The sequence below is a fragment of the Tamandua tetradactyla genome, chromosome 1, assembly GCF_023851605.1.
Source record: "Tamandua tetradactyla isolate mTamTet1 chromosome 1, mTamTet1.pri, whole genome shotgun sequence".
Taxonomy (NCBI): domain Eukaryota; kingdom Metazoa; phylum Chordata; class Mammalia; order Pilosa; family Myrmecophagidae; genus Tamandua; species Tamandua tetradactyla.
The window spans coordinates 69,215,767-69,232,364 of record NC_135327.1 but is presented as its reverse complement, the minus strand read 5'-3'; the positions used below and the strand labels follow the sequence as shown (position 1 = coordinate 69,232,364).

At 43.2% G+C, this 16,598-nt stretch overlaps 1 protein-coding gene across 9 annotated transcripts in view; it reads left to right on the top strand.

The window, feature by feature from the left end:
• TNS3 (tensin 3) overlaps window positions 1-7,898 on the top strand; it is a 434,926-nt gene extending 427,028 nt beyond the window's left edge. For all 9 annotated transcript variants that reach the window (XM_077118747.1, XM_077118732.1, XM_077118722.1 and 6 more), the window contains 4 exons: window positions 1,365-1,533; window positions 2,462-2,530; window positions 2,632-2,658; window positions 4,929-7,898. In XM_077118747.1, the coding sequence (XP_076974862.1) occupies window positions 1,365-1,533; window positions 2,462-2,530; window positions 2,632-2,658; window positions 4,929-5,073 (410 nt within the window). In that variant the 3' untranslated portion in view covers window positions 5,074-7,898. The remainder of the gene's footprint in view (window positions 1-1,364; window positions 1,534-2,461; window positions 2,531-2,631; window positions 2,659-4,928) is intronic.
• The last annotated feature ends 8,700 nt before the right edge of the window (window positions 7,899-16,598 follow it).

Below are 16,598 nucleotides of genomic sequence, written 5' to 3'. Positions count from 1 at the left end.
AAGAGTTGTGTCCCGGAGAAACTAAGTGAAGGCCTGCAGATGCTTAGAGAGGAAACCACTGGCAACAGAAACTGGAAGTGACAGAACCAGGAACAAGGACCAGCAGATGCCAGCCACATGCCCTTCTGTGTGATAGACATGGGCCTTTCTTGAGTCAAGGTGTCTTTCACTAGATGACTTCGTCAAGGTATCTTTCACTAGATGCCTTCGTTTGGACATTATTATGGGCTTGGAACTGTATTCTTTAACTTAATAAATTTCCTTTTTAAAAGTCATTCCATTTCTGGTATATTGCATTCTGGCAGCTTTAGCAAACCAAAGCAGACAGAGTCACTCAGCAACTGGTTCTTAACACCTGCCACTTTCCATGCACAGTGTAAGGCAGTTGTTTGAGCTTCAAAACCACACTTTTCCATAATATAATGTCTCCAGAGTTACTTCAGAGGCCTCCTTTCCTTTCCAGGAATCATAGTTGAGATTTTGTGCTAATGCTCCTTCCTTCTACATCCAAACTGATGCTGAGGCTAGAGGAACCTGTCTCCAACACCAGGTAGAGCCACCAGCTGTGGTGGATTGAATTATGTTTCCCACAAAGAAATATTCAAGTCGTAACCCCCTGGTCCTGTAGGGGTGGACTCACTTGTAAATAGAATCACCGAAGATCCTATTTGGATGTGGCCACACTAAATCAGAGTGTGCTTTAATCTGATATGGCTGGAGACCTTACAAGCAGAGGAAATTCATTTGCAGCCAGTGTGTAGAAGAGACAGAAGAAGAGAGTGAGAGGAGGAGACAGAAGACAGATCACCATGTAGCAGAAGCAGAGCTGCAGCTCTAAGCCAAGGGATGCAAGGATTACCAGCAAACCACGCCCAGAACTTTGAGAAATTCTGAGAAAATAAGCCCTACCAGCCCACTGAGATTGAACTTCAGACCTCCAAAACTGTGAGACAGTAAATTCCTGTTGTTGAAGCCAACCCACTGGTGGTCTTTGTCAGAGCAGCCCTGTCAAACTGAGACACTAAGTTTGAACAATGCAAGCATGAATACAATGCAACAGGAGGGCAGCCTGCGTTTCCCTAGCCACAATAGTAGGGGTCTCCTTTGCTCCAATAACTTGTTTATTCTTTATGGGCAACTTGTTTATTCTCTATGGGCATTGGTGAACATGGCTTTAGGTCTCTTGCTCTCCAAACCTTCTCAATTGGGGACCAAGAGCATTGCTCTTAGATAAACACCTGGCCCAGGTCACACAGGCAGGTCCTCTATAAACCCAGGGTCTGTAAATCTGCAAGTGGTGGAAAGAACACATGAGTCTCCCAATAAGCATGTGCTGGACACATTTCACCCATTCTGTCTTGCAGCCTGCAACGTGTGGTATTTGAACTCAGTGGAGATGGAGTCCCTCACAGGCCACCAGGCGGTACAGAAGGCTTTGAGCATCACCTTGGTCCAGGAGCCCCCTCCCATCTCCACTGTGGTCCACTTCAAGGTGTCTGCACAAGGCATCACCCTGACTGACAATCAGAGGAAGTGAGTCGGGCAGAGGGAGGGAGAGCCGGGCTGGGGTTTTCTGACAACTGCCTCATGCAGGGATAGGGTCAGTCGTCCTTGAAATAGTGAGCCAGCTTCTGTCTAGGCTTTCTCCTGTCATTAAAAATGTCCCAGTAACCATGGGAAAGCTGTTTGTAATTGGTTCACAGGTTTTTCCCAGGAATCAGCAAAATTAAAAATTTTGAAGCACTAAATACATGTAGTTTGCAAATTCAAACATCTGAAGTTCGTCTTTAAAAACACTCTGAGACTGTGATCAGTGCCCACTGATAATATTACTGTTTCAACTGGTAGTAATGTATATACAACTTGGAATTTCTCCTTTGAATCACTTTCATATGTGCAATTCAGTGGTCTTCATTACATCCACAGTATTGTGCTGTCATCACCACCATCCAGTATTATTTTTAACTGGTGGCCATTTTTTGGGTAAGAGTATGGGCTTGATATACATTTTTTCCTTTTTCCAGTTTCAGGTGACTTTTTAGCAGCTTGCTCTGCTGTTATTAAGTTGGATTTAGGTCAGTAGAGTGTTCCAAAAATGAGCATTTATTGAATTCTCAGCATGTGCAAGTAACATAGTAGGTGCTTTGACATGGCAGGAACATGCTGCTCAGTCTCACTCGTCTTTCGATGTTCTCCTGTTCTTCCTACAAGGAGGTCTTTGACTTTAGAATTCAGGTCATTGTTTTTCTTTTTTTGAATGCCACCTACTCCTCAAAACCTGTCCTGCCCAGCTTCATCGATGTTGAATGACAAGGACTTTTTTCTCCAATTCAGTTGATTCATAAAGATATGAAATGATTTTCTGGTCCCCAACCTATCCCATGTAGAGACCCCACTCACAGCATCATCAAGCACTTAAGTCACAGTGATGTCTCTCTCTCCCCTCGTGTTTCCCCAACAGGCTCTTTTTCCGCAGGCACTACCCTGTTAACAGCGTGATTTTCTGTGCTTTGGATCCACAAGACAGGAAGTAAGGAATTTGCATATTTACTGAGCATTGTGTATACTTCATTTTACCCTTGAATTTAATAAAAATTAACATAACCTTCTCTTTTCTCATTAATCCATAAGGTGGATCAAAGATGGCCCTTCCTCAAAGTAAGTTGCCAGGAATTCTTTATATTCTCTCTTCATTTACAGTCATGATCCAAAGTTGAATTCTGTCCCAGATTTCTAAGGATGGTTCCCCTGTAAGAAAATGACTAAATTATGCCAATGGTTTTGTTTTTTACTTAATAATAATAATAAGGGAGGGGCGGTGCAAGGGTAGCTCAGTGGTAGAATTTTCTCCTAGCATGCGAGAGACCCGGGTTCAATTCCCAGGCCATGCACTTCTCCCCCCAAAAAAATTTCAACATATGGTGCAGCACCAATGGGATGGTCACATGGAAAAAGAATGAAATGTGACTCCCACCATACAGCATACAAAAAAAAAAAAAAGCCAGAGTCATTACATAGATTACATAGAGAGGGCCTGGGTTCTGCTAATGCTTCTGCTTACCCTGCATTGAGTGCAATATTTACATTTGATATATATATACATAGACGCAGTTATGCAGTAATACAGTGGGCAAATCATACAACTTTTTCAGCCATTTGATAGAGGGTATGGACTGAAAAAGTTCTGAAGTCAGGGGAGTTCAATGGATGAGCTTCTTGTGTGCATGAGCACAAATGAAATGGACATTTGAAGACCATCATATACAGAGCAGCAGACAGTTTTCATTATGTCCCTGCTCAGTGGTTCCTGCCCATGTCCTGTGCAGACCCCTTCCTTACAAATGGACCTCTCCTTGTTCTCTGAGTCCCCTAGCGGCCTCGGGGGAGTCCTCATGTACACTGCACCCCTCCCTCTCCTTCCCCAACCAGCATTGCAGGATCAGCCCAGGTGGCCATCAGGGCAGGCTGCGGCCACCAGCTGCCCTGCCACTCTTTCACACGTCAGCTTCCTCTCCATCGTCAAGATTCAGTGGCCAAAAACCCCTTATCTCAGGTGTCCTTTCCTGAATGATTTCAAGATTCTCATTTATTAAGGGATCTGATCAAGTGCTCAGATAACCTCCTCCTGCCCTCCAGGTGGGCATCATGCTTTGGGCCTCTTCCCAGCCTCTAGCAGGCAGAGTGGGACAGGGCTTGCATTGCCATGGAATTTGCAATTGCTTTGGGGTTACTTGACCATCATTCATTGGCCTTTTCTGTACTGTGGAAACGTCTAAGCTCTAACAGAATCCTTCATTTTTCTAAGAAAGAGAAGACCTTTATCAGGAACTTTTGTATACAGGTAATGGTAGCTACTGAATTAAGTTTGAGACTCATAAGAGCTCGGGGAAGATGATGGCTTCAGCTCTTTTCTGAAAAATAATTAAATATTCTCTTATTTTAAACAGTTTCCCTAACTCTATGTAGTTGGTAAACCAGGCTTGCAAAGCCTGAGAAGAAATCCAGTGAAGTACTGACTGACTTTTTTGTTTGTTTGTTTTGTTTTTTGCTGTTATTAAATCTGATTCGTGAAGCCACTTTTCCTTCTATATGTAGCTTTAAGCTTTGCACATGTTTTCTACTTTTGTTTTTGTTTTAAAGCTAAAGCTGTCTGGAGACAGCTTTCTGCTTTCATCTTAACCTGGTTGTTTGCAAACACATTGGTTTGTTTTCACTTGCTTCTGGCCCAAGTGGCTGGAATATGGAAATGTAGGCATGGTTTAGGCACATCCAGACATCACCTCAAAAATCAAAATTGGGTTATTAATGCTCAAGGGCTCTTTAGGTGTGCTTTAAAAAAAAAAACTATTGAGATAATATTCACACTCCATAAAAGCCTCCAAAGTATCCAGTCCCTTAGGTGTGCTTTTGAAGCTGGTTCTGTGTTCAAGAGCCCTTCTGATTTGATTTAATGAGAACAGGTGACCTCTTGTGGTAGCTCAGAAGTTCTCACACCTATCAGGGTGATGAAGAACCACTTCTCTCCCCTCAGAGACTGTGTTTCAGGAGATCCAGGGGGCTCTGGAGTCTCATTGAGGTATTCAAAGGAAACCACTGCTACCTCCCCAAAGAGAAGCCTCTGTGTAGTAAACTGAGCCTCGGCTTTGATCCAGGTCTTAGCTCTGGGGTGGTAGGCAAGTCACTCAGCTCCCTGCAACCTCAGGCTCCTTACCTGCAAGCTGGGAATCATGGCACCTTCTGTGCAGCGTTTCGTGGAGGTCAGAGGCAAAGCCCACATATGAGTACGGAATGAGGTGTTTGTCTTATGGTCGACACTGCAGGATCGGCTGTGGGAATTGCTCCCAGTGACAGTGGTGGCTGGTAGGGGCAGAGGGAAGAAGCAGCTCTGCAAGATGCTTGCCCAGCTCACCTCAGCTTTGCTTTTACAGGGTCTTCGGGTTTGTAGCCCGAAAGCAGGGCAGCACCACGGACAACGTGTGTCACCTGTTTGCAGAACATGACCCCGAGCAGCCTGCCAGCGCCATTGTGAACTTTGTGTCAAAGGTCATGATTGGCTCCCCAAGGAAGGTCTGAGTTGCCCTCATACCCCAAGCCCATAGGGAGACTTCCGTGGACCTTGGACTTCAGTGGGATGAGAATGGGGCCACCCCTTTGTAACAAACTGGTAAGCCTTGGAACTCCAGGTACAAGAGGGAAAAGAGGAGCTTCCAACTTTACAAAAACATGAACAAAACACCTCACCATGTACTGGCCTTTCCTGAAAGAAGCCTTACATCAGACACACTTCTACAGCCACGTGCATTTTAGGCAAAAGAACTTGCATGAAAGAAATGTGCAAGAAGACACCACAGAAAAGATGGGCCATCCCCTCTTTGTTGCCCGCCAACATTACTGAGAGAAGGGGGAGTGGCTGGTCTACTCCAGAGAGACCTATGAGACCAACCATACCACACTGTGCCATCTGCCGAAATCTCTCTCTGGTGGATGCCCCCAAACCCAGCAGTCTCTTTCACATTTGCATTTCCCACGGTGGAGATGTGGGAAACCCGAGAAGCAGATGCGTGTTTGATGAAGGTTAGTGCATGTTCAGCACTTCTGGGACATTGCAGGGACATGAACATAGTGATGATGAGATACGCTGTATGATGTGATTAAAGATGGCTGCGATGTTATAAAACCCAAACTCGGCATGTGGTGAAGATCCCTATGCCCACATAAAGGGGTCTTGAAAAACAAACTGACCCAGAGAGAATCCCTTATGGCCACGATAGGATAAAAGGAGAAGATGGAAGTATAACACCATTGCTATATAATTTATCGTTTACCTATGCCAAATTATTTATGAGAGAATTTTGCCATTGCAATACTGTTCAAGTATCCAAATGCCACAGCCTATTTTAAGCTGTGATTTTAGGAAGATTGTCACTGTGGAGAATGCTCTGTAGGTGCCTTGCCACACAAAATAGAGGGGTGCAGTGGACCAATGGGGGTGTTGTTAAGTCTTGAATATGCTATGTTACCAAGAAGTTGTTTTGCTTCAGATAGCTTACTCCAATCCTTTAATCATTAACAGGTCTTTTTACAGATTCATGGATGACTTCCTTTCTGATGGGAAAAGCCCAGAAGGGGTTGGAAACAACTGGATTTAGAATCACTGTTCTTTAGTATCTGCCTGTCATTTGTCACATTAAGGCCTGGCTTAGCATTGCAGAGAGTGTATCTGACCTTCAGAAGCTTACATGAGTCTTTCTCACAGGGCTGTCCCTTGCCTTATGCGTTTGTTGGGATCTTGTGTGTTTGTGGCATCTTTGAACAGAAGGGAGGAAGGGAGGCAAAGGTGAAAGAGAATGGTTCTCAGTACTTTTTTGAATGCTACTTTCCCATATCATCTTAGCCCCCCAATCTGGTATGTTATGCCATGCTTATATGAATATTCCAGTGCATTGGGTTTTCTACCTAAATCTGTCTGTTGCCACAGGTTTGCGAGAAGCTGATAATCCTGAAATTTCTCCACACGGAGAGATGGGGCTGGCCAAAGTCATCATCTCCTTCCCCCTATACTCAGTGTGCTTGCTGTGTAGGCATTTGTGGAGACTGTAGCCTGTTGTGTGTTTCCCTTTCTCTTCTTTCAACCACCAACCCTAGAGCACACAGGTCTCCCAGGTAATTCTTATCCAGTTGGAGTTTGAAACTATGCTTTGTGAATTCTCTGTTTAAAATGAGTGGCAGAAAAAAAGAATTAGTGACAAGCTGAATTACAGTGGGTATTGTACATATGTGTGTATATACAAAAGCAGGTGGGTGGTTCCACCTTTTAGCTCCTATTGATGTACCAAAGGCAACTGCCTCGTTTCTGTGCCAAATGTTTGCCCTGGTCTTCACGGACCTACTTCCCTGATACGTGTTTGCCTGTTCCAGCATTTCCAAGGGGCCCTGATGTCTTCTGCGAAGGCATCTGGCATTTCACATTGACCATTGAAGGCACTGGTCAAAAAGGAGGAGAGGTCTGTGTTCTCACCAAGTAGTCACCTCATATTGATGGTTGGAACGCAACTTTGTCCCAAAGACCACACAGGCCAGATCCTTCTTCCTTCTAATGAAGGACAGGAGAGGTTGTTTAGAAATGCGAGCAAGAGAGGGGTGCGATATTGAAAAGCATATATCCATACCAGTGAACTGTGGAGACGTCAGGGTTTCCCACAACAGTCCTTGTTCACAGTGTTCAAGAAACTACGCAAATTTGCTTTCTCAACTGACTGACCAGCTGTGATTCCTGCTCACAACAGTCAAGAGCATCAGGGAATTTACTCCAAGAAATGAGCTCCCTCTGAGGAGCCAAAGGAAGCCAGTTTAACTGGTTTCTGATGAGCTGGTATACCAGATACCTTTCCTGGTGCGTAGGCATGTGCATTAAAAGAGAACAAGGTAACTCCAGGTATTCCCCACCCTTATATTGTACGTAGAAACCAGGAGCAAGCCACAGCTGCCACGCTTGGTTCTGGGCCCCTGAGGGGGTTGTTTCCAGGTCTAGTTGAGCATAAATGGACCGTCCTGGACAAAAATGCTAGTAAGTTCATGGTAACTATTTGCAACAAATATTATATTCAGGGTCCTTTTAACCTACTCATTTAATGTATTGTATTCCTCCAGTGTTAAACTCTAACCATGTTAAAAGCCATGCTGAATTAAAGGGTTTCCGTGTGTTGCCACAACATCAAAGACCTTGTAATGTGTCTTTTTCTGCCTTACTTATTAGTGAATATTTTTACCTTTTCTGATACTGTAAAGAATATATCCAGTATGTAAATGAATGTTCTATAAATCCTTTGTATAGTCATTTTCTCTGCTCTTTAAATATCATGTCTATTCAGAGTATAATAAAATTATGAACTTGGTAAGCCTCCATTGAGACAGATATTTTTGTGTTGGATGGTAGCATTCTGAATGGTTCCCTTTATATTTTTGTACCAAATGATCAAGGGTTTGAATGTGTGTGTGTGTGGGGGGGGCGGGGTAGGTTATTTGAAAGTTGAAGGCAGTTGTATAGGGATCAGTGGATTCAGGTATTAATTCATGTATGTTTTGCCTTCTGAAATATAATTTAAGATTTCTGCCCAAAAACCTCTGAAAAGTTATTGTATTAGTTTCCTAGGCTGTTCGAGTAAATAACATGAAATGGTTCAGCTTAAACAATGATAATGTATTCACTCATGGTTTTGAGGCCAGGAAAATGTTCAAATCAAGGCATAATAAAGGCCATGCTTTCTCCCCCAAGACTGGCATGCTGGACCAGACTCTGCTAGGAGCTTTCCCATGTCTACCTAGTTGGGATGTGTGCTAGTTTGCTAGCTGCCGGAATGTGATATGATATCAGAAACAGAACAACTTTTAAAAAGGGGAATTTATTAAGTTACAAGTTTACATGTTCTAAGACTGTGAAAATGTCCAAATTAAAGCAAGGCTATAGAAATGTACAACATGAGGCATGCAGGGAAAGATACCTTGGTTCAAGGAGGCCAGTAACATTCAGGGTTTCTCTTAACTGGAACTGGACAAGGTGAGCATGGCGATATCTGTTAGCTTTCTCTCTAGGCTTCTTGTTTCATGAAGCTCCCCTGGGGGCATTTTCCTTCTTCATCTCAAGAGGTCTCTGGCTGCATGGGCTCTAAAGCTTTTTCCAAAATGGTTCCTTCTTAAAAAGGGCTCCAGTAAGCAACCCCATCTTGAATGGGTGGGGATGTATCTCCATGGAAACCATCTAATCAAAGGTTACCACCCGTAATTAGGTAGGACACAGCTCCATGGAAACAATAAGAAAAAAATACCACCCAGCAATATTGAATGAGAATTAAAGAACTTGGCTTTTTTGGGTTACCAACAGATTCAAACTGGAACAGGATGGAACATGAAGATTAGCTCCCTAGTGGATTCACGTACCCATTCAACAGAAGTGGGATGACAGGCCTTGGAGCAGGCAGGCCCAAGCCCCCTGCCCTCAGCTCTCATGAGCTAACAGGGATTAACCACCACCCTCCCTCCCTCTCTACTCTGGTCTAGCCCTTTACTTCCAGCCCCGTTCACACTGCCTCTCTCGCTTCTGACTTGGACAACACAATTGGGTCTAGGCCCCATCCCCCTCGGCCCTCTCCATCATGATTTAAGATGGGGATGCTGGACTGCTGGCCAAATTCTCCCTGAGTTCTAAGTCCAGAGCAATTCCATTGCTAGACAGATCTCGGTGTAACTTGTTTTCATGCTTAGTCACCCACTGGATGTGGGCACCAAGCCACATGCTGCTCATAGCAGAAAATGGGGATAATAATAACGCCTCCTCCACCTCCCCTACAGAGGGCTCGGGGCAGGCCTTCCACGAATGGTAGTTACTACAGTTTGAGGTTAAAGGTTGAGGTATCACCGTTTATGTAACTTAACCTTTGGTGACTACTTCAGCTCCACATTGGGAAAGAAATGATACTTTGGGTCCATTGTGGTCATGGGCAAATAAATAAAGGTTAAAATTAGCCTCTCCCTGCAGAACTTAAGTCCACATTTCCTCTTTGTGTCCAGAGACAGTGGAGGGTTAAGCTTCCCACTCTGATGAAAGATACTCAAGGGACATATGTTTTCACCCCGCATCTGTTGGGAAGAGGAACTTGAAATGCTTGAAATGTTTTTCAGCTCTGATCCCTAAGCTGGAGTCCCTTGGGGCCTCAGAGTGGAAGTAAGAACTGGCTGCCAGCAGGTTAAATCTTGCTGAACAGGAAGTTTCTAATGAGACTGAATCCAGACAATGCCCAAGTCCTCCAAATGTCACAATGGGCTATAAAGGTGAAAGGAGGCCTGTGTTCACACTCTGGCAAGTGCACTTGGCAGGGTGCACTTTTCAAGAAGACAGTCTGGATTAATCAGAGTCCCTCACTCCTAAAGCACAGCTGGCCTTAGACTGCAGACCAGATCTTGCCCAGGGGACTCAGAGGCCCAGTGACTCAGAGACCTCCAGCTGTATAAAACCCCCATGCACAGGCCTCCCAGACACTGTCCATCATTTACACTTGATTATGTAGCAGCATGTGGCTTGGTGCCCACATCCAGTGGATGACTAAGCATGAAAACAAGTTACACCGAGACCTGTTAGCAATGGAATTGCTCTGGACTTAGAACTCAGGGAGAATTTGGCCAGCAGCCCAGCATCCCCATCTTAAATCATGATGGAGAGGGCAAATTTCACAGAGTAGAGGGCATTTGCACCAAGGCACAGAGGATGGATTGGAATTTTCCAGGTGAACTTGGGGCATGTGGCAGTGTAGGGAAAGGGCATTCCATTACACAAGGATTGGCTTTACCCGTGGACAGGAAAAATGGGCCAACCATAAAAATGGCCCTAAAGTTCCTGAGGAACTAGAGGTCATGGTGCCAAGTGTGGCCTGAGACAATGGCAGGGGTGGGAGTAGGCTGGCCTGGTCACCAACTCACATGACCAGGAACATCAGCAAAAACAATTCCACCACAGCAATCAACCTGACCCAGGAAATCTATTTATCCCTGCAGGTCTGAGACTCTTTTCTCCCTCCTAGAGACACCAGGGTAACTGGGGGATACCAGTTGGGGGAATCAGACTACAAAAAGCACCTAGCAAGGGAAGCATCTACACTCTTGTGGGCCCAAGACCCTTCCTCAACCAAGAACACCTGGAAGCCCATCCTGGGGAAGCTCCTTCACCCCCACAAGCAGCACCACCAAGGACCAGTGGGAGCCCAGCAGCACCAGGTAAGCCAACAGACCAAAGAAGCACAGGAAGCTCAGAAAATTAATGTCAATGGATCCGAGCCCACCAAAGCAGGCCAGGAACCGCATGCTAAACCTAAACAGCTGAATGCCCACTAAAATACAAGACTTAAATAGGACCCACAGCCTCCTAACATAGTAAGCAAAATGTGCAAGGATCTAACTAGAAGTCACCCAATATTCCAGGAACCAGGAAAATCACAACTTCAATAAGAAAAGCCAACACCAAGATAAACGAGATGTTGAAATTACCTGGCAAGAATTTTAAAACAGTGCCATTAAAACGTTTCACATGTGATTACAAATTCTCTTGAAACAAATGAAAAAAAATAGAAAAACACAGTAAAGAAATAGAAGTTATATAAAACAGACCCAAATAGAAATCACAGAACTGAAAAATACGATAACAGAAATGGAAAACTAACTGGGTGGTTTCAATAGAAGAGTGAAAAGAAGATAGAATCAATAACTTGAGGACAGATTAGTAGAATTTACCAATCTGAAAACAGAGATAAAATGGATTTTAAAAAACAGACCCTTAAAGACCTATGGGACAATACAGAAAGTTTTATTTCTATCATTGGAGTTCCAGAAAAAAGAGGAGAAAAGAATAGACTGAAAAGTAAGTGACGGCTGAAAACCCTCCAAATTTGGAAAGTCAAACTTCCAGAGTAAAGGAACTAAGTGACTCCCAAACAAGATAAGCCAAAAAAAAAAAAAAAAAAGAAGAAAGAAAATATTCTATGCTCAGACATAATCATGATTAAACTTATGAAAACTAACGCCCCCCCAAATATTTGAAAGCAGTCAGAGAGAAATCATACATAATGCAGAGGAGCACACCATATTGCATGATAGGAGTTTTATTATATTAAATCATAGAGGCCAAAAGAAAGTAACACAGCATTTTTCAAGTTATGAAAGAAAAAAACCCGAAAACCATGAGTTCTATAGATGATACTATCATCTATAGATAGTATAGATGAAGGGTAAATAATGACATTTTCAGTTGAAGGAAAACTAAAAGAATTAGTTACTAACAAGATTGTTTATAAATATTATCTGAAAGAAAATTTTCAAACTGAAAGGAAGTACTAAAAAAAAAGAATGGAGCTGTGGGATGGAAGAAAGAACAGCAGAAATATGGGTACGTAGAATAGACTTCTGTTCCTCAAGAGTTTATAAGTCATCTTTGATGACTGAAACAAAAAGTACAACACCTTCTGATACTCAAGACAATGACATTTCAAATTGAAGGTGACCTACATTGCATGAGGTTTCCATACTTCACTTGAAGTGGCAAAATGTTGATATCAGTAGACTGTGGTAAGTCACATATTCTTATTGTAATAACTAGAGTAACCACTGCAAAAGCCATGTAGAGAGTTAACTCAGTATTGCTGAATAAATCAAGACAGAGTCCAAAAACATTCAAGTAACCCACAAGAAAGCAGAAAATAAGAAACAGAGGGATGAGAAACAAAAAAATAATAATAAAAGTGCAGACTTAAGAACTAACACATCAATAATTACCTTGAAGGTTAATGGTTGAAATACACCAATCAAAAGACAGATTAGGAGAGTGTATTAGAAAACAAGACCCAATTATATGCTGTTTCCAAGAATCATTTTAAAGTCAGTGATATACATAGGTAGAAATAAAAGGATGAAGAAAGATATTAGTATGCAAACATTAATTTAAAAAAACAGCAGCAGAAATTGCTGTCAGCATCTAATAATGTAAACTTCAGAGCAAGGAAAATTACTTGAGACAAAGAGGGCTATTACATAATGATAAAAGGATCAGTTCGCTAGGAAAGCATAACAATCCTAAATGCACCAAACAACAGAGTCTAAAAATACATGAAGCAGAAACTGAGACATCTGAAAATAGTAATAGACAAATCCACAATTATTGTTGGAGATTTCAGCACTCTTCTCAGCAAATGATTGAGTTACTAGACAGGAAATCAGCAAGGATATACAGATCTGCATTGCACAATTAACCAAAAGGATCTAAGTGAGATAAAAGTAGGAAGAAAACACAACATACAACAACAGCAGAATACACATTTCTCTTCACACACTCATGGAACATTCACCTAGATAGACAATATCCTAGGCCATAGAACAAATCTCAACAAATTTAAAATAATTGATACTAGACAGAGTGTGTTCTCTGGTCATAATGGAGAGAAACTTGAAATCAATAACAGAGTGACAACATAAAGATTTTCGAAATGTGAAAATTAAGTAACATACTTTTAAGTCATCCAAGGTTCAAAGTGAAAGTCCCAAAGGAAATTAAATATATATATTATTTTTCATGAATATGAAAGTGAGAATGAAAGAAACTAAAATATTGGGATGTAACACAAAGCAGGGCTGAGAGAGAAAGGAAACACTTAAATTAAAAATGGAGAAATGTTTCAAATCAACAACCATAATGTGCCCTGGATTAGGTAGCAGGGAAGTAAGCTTGATTGCCTCCCCATGTCCCAGGCAGCCCACCAGTCCTGGAAGCATGACAGCCTTTTGCATGGTGCCTTGGGACGGATAGAAGCTCCTTTACAAGGCGTGGGCTGAGACCTGGCAGTCAAGCCTCTATAAATCTGTCATGCTATATGCAACAACATGAATGAAATTTACAGTCCTACTATTTGGCCAAAGACGCCGGATGCTAATGAGTACCTACTGTATAATTTCATTCATGTAAACATCAAAAACAGGTAAAATCACCTATGGCAGAAGAAGGCAAAATGGTAATTATTTGGAGGAGGAGAAAGAGGGACCCGACACGGCCTTTTGGGGTTCTAAGGCTATCCTGTTTCTTCATTTGTGTGTGCTACACTGTGGAAATTAATTAAGCTGAACTCTCTATGTCCATTAAAAAATATTTTTATTGACAAATCTTCAGACGCATACAGTCCATACATGAAGTACAATCAGTGGCTCACAATATCAACACATAGTTGTGTCTTCATCACCATGATCATTTTTAGAACATTTGCATCACCCAGAAAAAGAAAGAAAAATAAAAAACTCATTCATGCTTCTTACGCCTCCCTCTAGTATTTCTCTACCACTAATATTTCAATTTATTTTAGCCCTTACCCCTCTATTATTTATTTATTTTTATTCCTATTTCTTACTTCTCTGTCCATACCCTGGATAAAAGGAGCCTCAGACACAAGGTTTTCACATCACACAGTCACATTGTAAAAGTCATATAGTTGTACAATTGTTTTCAAGAATCAAGGCTTCTAGAACACAACTCAACAGTTTCAGGGACTTCCCTCCAGCTGCTACAATACACCATAACCTATGAAGGGATATCTACAAAATGCATAAGAATAACCTCCAGGGTAACCTCTCGCCTCTGAAATCCCTCAGTCACTGACACTTTATTTTGTCTCGTTTCTCTCTTCCCCCTTTTGGTCTAAAGGCTTTCTCAGTCCCTTCATGCCGGGTCCCGGCTCATCCTGGGAGTTGTCTGTTCCATTTTACTTCAAAGTTTGTTTTATAAGAATTTAAGGTGGCCTCAGGCCACCTACATTGTACTGGGAAAGTCAGCACTCCTCGCTCTGACCTGAAAAGTAGCCTGGTGTCTCAGTTTCCCAGGGCTGTCCTGACAAAACAGCACGAACTGGGTGGCTTCACGTCACAGAATGATAATTCTGGGGGCCAGAAGTCCACGCCACAGTGCAGGTGGGGCCAGGCCCCTGGAGGTCTGTAGAGTTCTGGCAGTGGCTTGCCAACAGAATAATTCCATTTCTGCCTCCATCGTGTGGTTGTCTTTTCTGTCTTGGTGTTCAAATTTCCTCCTTATAGGGACTCCAGTCATCCTGAATGTGAGTCCACCCTCATCCAGTCTGGCTTCATCTTAACTAATCACTTCTTCGAAGATCCTATTTCCAAATAGGGTCACATTGACAGGACTGGAGATTCGGACTTGGACATATTTTGGGGAGAGCAGCCACAATCCCACCCATAATACCAAGGTCCAGGGGCACTTGCAAACTCACCCTGACAGTCGTGCTGGACCACTAGCTTCATGTCATGGTCAGTTGAAGGATGTGTCCTTGTAAGGGCTGACTCAAACACAGATAGTGCTGTTTGTCCAGCTTGGGGTTGAGGGCAGGAAAGAGAAAGGAGGGGAACAGAAGGTTGCTCAAAGCTTCTCCCTTTTGCAAAGAGCAGATGGAGACCTGTTATGTGCTCAGTCGGTGGAAAGGACTTGCTCCTCCTTTGGAGTCCCTCAGTCTGAGTTCACAGACCATGTCAGATCACCAGGATTCTGACACTACATCCAGTTGACTAGATTAGGGCAAAATAAAGCAGCCATTGGTTGAGTGCCTGCTGTTTGCCACGTATGATGCAAGTACTTGCCACAGTAACTATGGTTTGAAGACCTTGCATTTCCAAGCTCCCCTCTGCTAAAGAAAAGCCCCAGAAAACAATTACACACTTTTATCCCCTCAAACCTGTGTTGGCCTAGGTGGGAGTATCATGTGTGCCATTGGTGCCAGGGGGTCTCCTGTCCAGAATTGGCCCCAAAACATACGAATCCAGCCAGTATGGCCTGGCTGACACGTCTGAAATCAGAGCTCATCCTGGAGATGCGAGCTGTTGATGATTCATGTGACAGATGTAAAGGGCAGCTCCTACATTTGAGAGCTGAAGAAGAGTCAGAAGGCCGTAGTGGCCTTAGTGAACAGATGAGGGAGCCGAGGATCTCCCCAGGAGGAAGGAACGAACCGTTGCTCTGGGCCCAGGGCTTTCACTTTCTCCTCTGGGAGCTCTTGGGGTGCCCCATCCCCATTTCATAGATAATAAAGCTCAGATTCAGAAAAGTTTAATGACTTGGCCTGAAAACAAATATGAGGAATTTGCTGTTACCTCATTGCATTTCCATTTATCTTATTATTTTATCATTTATTTTATTTTAATTCACATTCTTTCTGTCTTGGTGCACCAGGCTATCCAGCACGGAAGACACCCAGAATCAGCCTGTCATATCACAGAGCCTGGGTCCTTTCTGTGGCCCTGAGAAGCCTTCTGTACAGACTCTCTTCCAGTGAGCAATCTCCTCTGAATTGGTTCCCTCACTCCACCCTTTGCCCTCAGTTGGTAGGAAGATCCTATAAAAATTTCTACCTGTTGCTACCATAGGAATGAAACTAAATCAAGGAGACTGAGAAAATTGTGTGGTTGTATCGCCCCCTGGTGGGAACAGTAACTTACTACATTATAGCGTATATGACATTGCTAATTTATAGAGAGCTTGTGAAGTGGAAAATATACTTTTCCAAATAAGCTGGTGCTGCATTCAAGAACTCGTGAAGAACCTGCTGGGGATGAGCCTGTATAACTGCAGCATTTCAATCTCTTCATCTGTGAAGTGTGGCTGCCCCAGCTGCAAGGATGAGAGTTTGGGATAAAGCAAACTTCAAGAGACATAACAGGGGCACAGAGTTGGGGGAACCAACTACCCAACACAACTAGGTTTATCTTGCCAACGTCCCCTTAGATTAGAAAATGCAAACCGGTAGGTGAGAATTTGCAGTGGGCTTAGAAGTGGCAGTGCTGCTCCAAGCCAGAGAAGGAGGAGCTGTGGAATTTGACCACAGAAAAAAGGAGATCGGACAAGATCTCGCCAGATACTGGGAGCTTGGGCAGCTGGTCGGGTGGGTGCAGACCTGGGCTGCAGCCCCCATGGAACTGGAGGCCTGGGCAGGGACAACAGGAAATGGGCCAGTGAGAGTCCATGGAACCAAGGAATTCTGGGTGGCTGCTGTGGGCTGAGCCTTTTC